This window comes from Ipomoea nil, unplaced genomic scaffold (assembly GCF_001879475.1).
Source record: "Ipomoea nil cultivar Tokyo-kokei standard unplaced genomic scaffold, Asagao_1.1 scaffold2279, whole genome shotgun sequence".
Taxonomy (NCBI): Eukaryota; Viridiplantae; Streptophyta; class Magnoliopsida; order Solanales; family Convolvulaceae; genus Ipomoea; species Ipomoea nil.
Window position 1 is genome coordinate 3,192,137 of NW_017618707.1, and position 8,437 is coordinate 3,200,573.

Below are 8,437 nucleotides of genomic sequence, written 5' to 3' on the forward strand. Positions count from 1 at the left end.
ACTTATAGCAAATAAGCATGCACCATATGTTTGTTGGATTATCCTCTGAAATGGAAAGCCAAAGGAATTTCAGAGCCCAAAAGCGTCGGCTTTTTATGTTCTTGATTTCTATGCTTTGCAGCCTCACAGAATCTCTGATGAATCAGGAGGGAATCACACTTTTGGAGTTCAAAACCTCCCTTATGGACCCAAACAACAATCTCCAGACCTGGAATTCTTCTTCAGGCTTGAATCCCTGCAATTGGGCTGGGATAGCATGCAATGGTGATCACAAGGTAACTTCTGTACACCTTCATGGCCTCTATCTATCTGGTAGCTTATCTTCAAAAATCTGCGAGCTTCCTGTTTTGACTGATCTCAACATCTCAGCAAACTTCATTTCTGGCCATATTCCTGATTTTGCACATTGCCAAAATCTTGAGGTTTTAGACCTCTGCACCAATAGATTCCATGATAAATTCCCTTCCAAGTTTTCTGATATGCCCTCCCTTAGGAAGCTTTACCTGTGTGAGAATTATATCTATGGAGAAATCCATCCGGAGATCGGGAACTTAACTTTGCTCGAGGAGCTTGTAATTTACAGTAATAATCTCACTGGAAGGATTCCAAACTCAATAAGTAAACTGAAAAAGCTTAGGATTGTGAGGGCAGGGAGAAACTGTTTTTCAGGTACAGTCCCTGTAGAAATAAGTGAATGTGAGAGTTTACAAATCCTTGGATTGGCAGAGAATAGGCTAGAGGGGTCTTTTCCTGTAGAGCTTCAGAGGCTTGAGAATCTCACTAACTTGATCCTTCGCTCGAATTCGTTTTCTGGTGCAATTCCAGCTGAAATAGGGAATTTCAGTCACCTGGAAGTACTTGCACTTCATGATAATTCCTTCACCGGGCACCTTCCGAAAGAGCTGGGGAAGTTAGCCATGCTAAAAAGATTCTACCTTTACAGAAACCATTTGAATGGCACAATTCCATGGGAAATTGGGAACTGTTCTAGTGCCACTGAGATAGACTTTTCTGAGAATCACTTGGGTGGGATTATTCCAAGATCGTTGGGTCGAGTTTCCAATCTCCAGCTGCTTCATCTTTTCGAAAACCTCTTACATGGAAGCATCCCGAGAGAACTTGGAGAGCTGAAGCACCTCAGGAAGTTGGATTTATCCATAAACAATTTAACAGGTAGGATTCCTCTAGAGTTTCAGAATCTTGAGTTCTTGGAAAATATACAACTTTTTGACAATCATCTTGAAGGGACTATCCCCCCGTTACTCGGGCTGAAAACCAACCTGTCGTTTCTCGACATGTCAAGGAACAATCTGATAGGAAGCATCCCTCCAAAGCTTTGTTGGTCCCAGAAACTGAGCTTTCTGAGCCTTGGCTCCAATAAGTTGTCCGGAAACATTCCTCGTGGCCTAAAAACTTGCAAGTCTCTGGAGCAGATGATGTTGGGAGATAACCTGCTCACCGGTACTCTTTCTGTCGAGTTGTGCAAACTCCAGAATCTTTCAGCTCTCGAGCTCTATCAAAACCGGTTTACTGGACTGTTACCCCCAGAAATCGGTAATTTTAGTAGACTGGAAAGGTTTCTCTTGTCTAATAACTACTTTTTTGGTCATATCCCTCCTGAGATTGGGAAACTTGTGAGGCTTGTTACTTTCAATGTCTCCTCAAACAGGCTATCTGGGGGGATTCCTCATGAGTTGGGTGATTGTATCAGGCTTCAGAGGCTTGATCTTAGCAAAAACTGGTTTACTGGGAACCTCCCAGATAAACTAGGAATGTTGGTGAATTTGGAATTGCTTAAGCTATCAGATAATAGATTAAATGGGGAGATCCCATATACATTGGGGGAGCTTGTAAGACTTACTGATCTGCAAATGGGTGGCAATTTATTTTGTGGTGAAATCCCTATCGAGCTCGGTCAACTCACAGCCCTTCAAATTTCTCTCAACATAAGCCATAATGCTCTCACTGGATCAATCCCGGGAAACTTGGGTGACTTGCAGATGCTTATATCGCTCTACTTGAATGATAACCAACTTAGCGGTGAAATTCCCGGTTCAATAGGTGAGTTGATGAGCCTCAATGTCTGCAACCTTTCCAACAATAACCTGATAGGAGCAGTACCAAACACCCCCGTCTTTCGAAGAATGGAACCGAGCAATTTTGCTGGGAATCCAGGCTTGTGCAAGTTGGATTCGTCGAATTGCTTCCCCTCTCCGACCCCATTAACATTTTCAAACTCAAGCTGGATCAAGAAAGCTTCATACCGAGAAAAAGTAATTCTCATATGCTCAGCTGTTGTTGGACTGGTTTCTTTGGTCTTCATTGCTGGCGTTTCTTGGATGATGAAGAGCCACACGAAAGCCACCGTCTTAGTAGAAAATCAAGTGAAAACCAATGTCTTGGAGGAATATCACTTCCCCAGAAAAAGATACAGTTTTCAGGACCTTGTTATGGGCACTGAGGATTTCTCAGAAAGTGCTATCATAGGAAGAGGAGCCTGTGGTGTTGTCTACAAGGCTGTCATGACTGATGGAGAAGTGATTGCTGTGAAAAAGCTGAAATCCCGGGGAGAAGGAGGGAGCTTAGAAAACAGCTTCACTGCAGAATTATCGATACTCGGGAACATCTGTCACAGAAATATTGTGAAACTCTATGGTTACTGCCACCACCAAGACCGCAATCTTCTCTTGTATGAGTACATGGAAAATGGAAGCCTCGGGGAAATTCTCCGTGGGAACAAGGAAACTCGTATGCTGCTGAACTGGAATGACAGATACAAGATTGCTCTCGGAGCAGCTGAGGGCCTATGTTACCTCCACCATGATTGTAAGCCCCAAATCATCCACCGCGACATAAAATCAAACAATATCTTATTGGATGAAATGCTCGAGGCACATGTAGGAGACTTCGGGTTGGCAAAGCTAATCGACTTGCCATACTCAAAATCAATGTCAGCTGTGGCTGGTTCATATGGCTACATTGCGCCCGGTAAGGCAACAACTCTATCTTACTTTCTATATTTGGAGCTGTTCTGTTGAGCATATAATATATATAAACATAAATGTGCAATCCAACTATCAGCTTAGACTTTTTCTATATTTGGAACTGTTGAGCATATAATTAATATATATAAACATAAATGTGCAATCCAACTAATAGCTTAGACTTTTAGTTATTAATACAGATGCTGAACTTAACTGCAGAATATGCTTACACAATGAAAGTGACAGAGAAATCCGATATATATAGTTTCGGGGTTGTTCTGCTGGAACTAATTACTGGAAGCTCTCCGGTTCAACACATTGAACAAGGAGGAGATCTAGTGAGTTGGGTGAGAAAATCGGTTCATGAAGGCGTCTCGTTCTCTCATATCTTTGACAAAAGGCTTGATCCTATTCCGGGAAGCACGATTGAGGAGATGTCTTTAGTTCTCAAGATTGCATTGTTTTGTACCAATATATCTCCTCTCAATCGGCCAACAATGAGAGAGGTGGTTGCAATGCTGATCGACGCTAAGGAAGCGACGAATAATTCACTGCCCTCTTCAACATCAGAAACTCCTTTAGATCAATAGCTTGCAAATCCATCCTCCCTACAATATTTTCATCAGCCTGTAGTTATTACTAAGCATGTTAGGCTACATTTTGCCTCTAACTAGCAACTTTCTCAGAGATCCACTTATTATTGCAATGATCTAATTGATCTATCTTCTTGTCTTGATATCCTATCCAATATGTTACAAAATGGATTAAATGGGAATGATTTTCACATAGAAAGATCAAGAAGAGATCATACTGTCTCACATTACTTAGGGAGAGTCAACCTCTATAAATACAGGCTAGAGGGCATATGAATATATGATATGGAAGTTTGCATATACCTCAAAATCCTAATCTCTAAGTTTCCTAACATATAGGATTCTTAATATTGAATATTGGGTTAATACCCAAAATGGTCCTCGACTATAGTGGTTTTTCAATTTCGTCCTAAACGATTTTGATGACCTAATAGTGTCTCAGACTTTTGTGTTTCGCTCAATTTAGTCATCCATTTGTTATTTCGTTAAATTGATGTTAAATAAAAGGACAATTCAATAATCTCAATATTGATCTATCTTTACTTTCAACCTGCAAAGTGCGAAATCCCTCTTTCTTGTATGAATTACACCCAGAATTACTCTAAGACCTGCGAATCAAATTTTATATTCGCAGTTTTAGGAGTGATTCTAGGAGTAATTCGTAAAAAAATAAAAAATAAATAAAATAAAAAAATCGCAGTTCACATGTCTATGAGTAAAGAGATGCCAATATTGAAATTACTGAATTGTCTATTTATTTAACACCAAATGAACAGAATAACAAATGGAGGACTAAATTGTGAAAAAACACAAAAGTTTGGAACTAAATTGAGCAAAAACACAAAAGTTTGGAACTAAATTGAGTAAAAACACAAAACTCTGGACTACATTAAGTCACCAAAGTCGTTTAGGACGAAATTGAGAAAAATCACTATAGTCGAGAATAATTTTGGATATTAACTCATTGAATATTCTATAACACTCCCCCTCAAGTTGGAGCATAGATATTGGAAATACCCAAAATGGTCCCTCGATTATAGCTAAATTTACAAATTGGTCCTCGACTTTCAATTTCAACCAATTAAGTCCTTAACTTTGTAATTTTAACACGATTTGGTCCTCCGTCTATTTGACCGTTTGTTGACGTGATCTATGAGGATATATATGTAATTTCATGTGCAAAGCTCAAGAGAATGCTGCACTACTCTTGGAGGTGACGGCGCCGTTTCGGAGGGGGAAAGTGCTTCTCCGCTTGCTGCTTGGAGATCACGAGCCGGTTAAGCTTGCTGACGTCACTTGGAGTCACGGCTTTCTCGTAGAGCCGCTCAGGGATTTCGCCGATCTGTCTATCAAAAGCTATAATCTCTCACGTTCGAGGCAGCGTCGTCATCGACGATCTCTAGAAAAACCTGCAGCTCTCGTCGGAGCACGTGGAGGCCTCCAAGATGACGCTGCACCGGTTCGAAAACACGTCATCTTCTTCACTCTGGTACGAACTCAACTACATTGAATCCAAAGGGAGGATGAAGAAGGCGACAGGATTTGGCTTATTGCTTTCGGCAATGGATTCAAATGTAACAGTGCGGTCTGGAAATGCAACCGGAACCTTTAAAAATCGACAATGGACCGTGAAATTACATATATATCCTCAAAAATCACAGTCAACAAACGGTCAAATAGACGGAGGACCAAATCATGTTAAAATTACAAAGTTAAGGACTTAATTGGTTGAAATTGAAAGTCGATGACCAATTTGTGAATTTAGCTATAGTTGAGGGACCATTTTGGGTATTTACTCTAGATATTAATCATGCCTAACTTGTTACACAAATAACTGACTCGGGTTCCAATAAAGGCCTTCGTGAATAGATTCCCAAGTTGTTCTCCGGTCTTCACAAATTCAGTGGAGATTAGCCCTTGTTGTATCTTCTCACGAACAAAATGACACTCAATCTCTATATGCTTGGTTCATTCATGAAACACCAAGTTTAATGCAATATGAAGAGCAGTTTGATTATCACACCATAACTTTACAGAAATCGGAGCTTTGAAACCAGAATCATCCAAGAGTTTGCTAAGAATTCCTGCAACCTCGGGTTATCGACATCTGCAAGCCATGCCCAACCCCCTACAAGAATATCTAATCCGTTCCCCACTCTGCGTATCACAACATCCTGAAGCAACTTTTGGCCAGCTAAAATACTACCCATACATGTCCAAAAAAAAAAAAAAAAAAAAAAAAAAAACTTTTAGAATTTTGTTATAAATTTGTGATTTTAGACAACGATAAAATTTGACTTATTAAATTGATATATCCGAAGTATCGATTTGAATCAATAGCAAATTTTATTTTATTTTATTTTTTGAGTGCGAATTAATAGCAATTTGTTTCTTGATTATTGGATTATTTCGATATTGTCATTAATTTTAAAGTTTTTTTTAAAGAAATTATAACTATAAATAAGTGTCCGCAAATTATTCTGTAGACCCGAGTTCAAATTTTACAATTTTCATATTAAAGGTTCATAATTTACCTTTGAAAACTTCGCAATTTGTATACTACTATACGAAGCACAATGTTAACATATATATAATTGATTACTTTGTTTTGTATTCACAAATTTCTTTCAAATACTGCAGTCACATAATATTAACATATTAAAATTTGATGACCATGCATTAAATTCACAAATTCCCTTCTATAGCTATTATGTATTTTGACTTAGAAACACAATTTATATTCTAAAAGTTCACAATTTCAATACTAAAAATATACAATTTATATATCTTTTAGATTCAGAGTCCAGCTTACAAGGTGGACCCCAGTCTATAGCATAACAATTGGTATGTATATGATGCGGTTTTGGAGTCACACCCAATGAGTCCAATACAAATTCATAACGATCTAGCTTATTGAGCAATCCACACCCAGGAAGCTCCTTCAGTCCAGAAGAATCATTGCAGATTCACAAAGCTACAATCATTGTATGATGAAATTTTCCCTTCTGTACTTCCATGTAGGCAGTGGACCTGATCTCCACATTCACTGCACCAAAAACGTCATTTAGCGACAGTTGATAACCGCCACTAAATTGTTTAGAGGCGATTCTCCAACCGTGACTAAATAGTGTAACGTGAAAGACTTAGAGACGATTTTCAACAAGTGTAAAAATTAGGCTGTGTTTGAAAAAACGAAAAATGATTTCTAGTCCGGATTTTTGGTGTTTGGCTACACTTGGAAAATCCAGTCAACGAAAAACATTTTCCGTTGACTGGAGAAAATGTGCTCAATTTGACGGAAAATGACGGGCGGAAGTCATTTTCCGCCCTTGCTATTTCTTTTTTTTTTTTTTTTTTTTTTGGCTTCTAGCGGAACTGGTTTCCGCCCGGAACCATAGCTATGGTTTCTGGCGGAAATCAGTTCCGCCAGAAACCATGGCTATGGTTTCCGGCGGAAACCAGTTCCACCAGAAACCAGCGGAACTGGTTCTGCCAGAAACCATGGCTATAATATATATATATATATATATATATATATATATATATATATATATATATATATATAATATTATTAACATTCTGGCCCAAAAACTTACCCATAATTGAAGCCCAAAACCCAACCAAATTACTGAACTAGGGGTGGGCACGGGTCGGGTTCGACCCGTGCTCATAAGGCTCACCCGAAAATATTCGGGCTTGGTAATTTAACATCCGAAAACCGAATCGAAATTTATCGGGTTATGTTCGGGTGCTCGGGTCGGGCTTTGAACAGGTTCGGGCCTTTAAATTCGAAATTGTGAATTTTTTATTTTATTTTAATAAAAATACTGAAATTCTTAACACTTGAGCATTTTGAGAAAGAAAATTAAGGACTGAAAGCAAAAGAAATAATAACAGCTATTACATCAAAAGAACTAGTGAAAACTCATAAATCAAAATCCTAAAATAATATTACATCACTTAGCTAATCAATTAATTACAAATGATAAAAACTAAATTAAAACAAAACATCAACAAACTCAAATAGTTGTGGGATGCTTCTTCAATATCTTCTCTCCATCTCTGCAATTTGAAAATTCATTATCTGTCATGAAAGATGATAGTTGTATACTTGTATAGACGTATAGTAACGAAATTTAACATTTTATTGGAATAACTAGTCAGTCATGACAATAAGATTTAGGTCAAAAACTCAATGGGAATGTTAACACCCATTTTATTTGAGCTTGTCTCTACTATTTTTATTTCTCAAGCAAATTAACACCCATCTAAATTAAACTACATCACAAGCTTCTCTGCTATCAAATATAATGTTATTTCTCTCTACTATTTATTTCTCCGCTATCAAAAGTTATTTCTCATACTGCATATAAATTATAGAATAATGAAATCAAACGTGAAGTCATTAACATTATTGAAAAATCATACTAGCAAACTGAAAGTGGGACAAAATACAAATAAAAATACTAACATACCGGCAAAAAATTCAACAATATCTTCACATATAATCACATTTTCACACACACACACACGCACAATAACACTGATTAGAAGCTTAAAACATTTCAATTTTTTTTTTTAAAAAAAGAAGCAATACTGAGTAACTATATAAAATACCTAACTGTACAAATAACATAAAAATACTTTTAATACAGTAAACATTTAAAATTTGTTTGTAGTAACTATATAAATATTAAATTATTTAAAATACAATAACCATTTTTAACCATTTGAAATACAATAAATACAGTAAACATTTAAACATAATGAAATATTTCAAATATATATGTGTGTGTATGTATAGTAATTAGTAATTGCAGTAAATATTTAAAATATAGTATAAAAATACTTAAAACATTT

At 37.1% G+C, this 8,437-nt stretch overlaps 1 protein-coding gene across 1 annotated transcript; it reads left to right on the forward strand.

The window, feature by feature from the left end:
* On the forward strand, positions 1–3,720 carry LOC109150366 (leucine-rich repeat receptor-like serine/threonine-protein kinase At1g17230). Its single transcript, XM_019298276.1, has 2 exons — positions 1–2,988; positions 3,204–3,720. Exons 1-2 carry the CDS (start codon positions 18–20, stop codon positions 3,572–3,574), a joined length of 3,342 nt encoding a protein of 1,113 aa, XP_019153821.1. The 5' UTR covers positions 1–17; the 3' UTR covers positions 3,575–3,720.
* The last annotated feature ends 4,717 nt before the right edge of the window (positions 3,721–8,437 follow it).

Excerpts from the sequence above, each read along its gene's own strand:
- LOC109150366 (XM_019298276.1), top strand. The coding sequence starts at position 18 with ATGCACCATATGTTTGTTGGATTATCCTCTGAAATGGAAAGCCAAAGG. Across the intron at positions 2,989-3,203 it reads ATATGGCTACATTGCGCCCG|AATATGCTTACACAATGAAA; the intron begins GTAAGGCAACAA and ends ACTTAACTGCAG.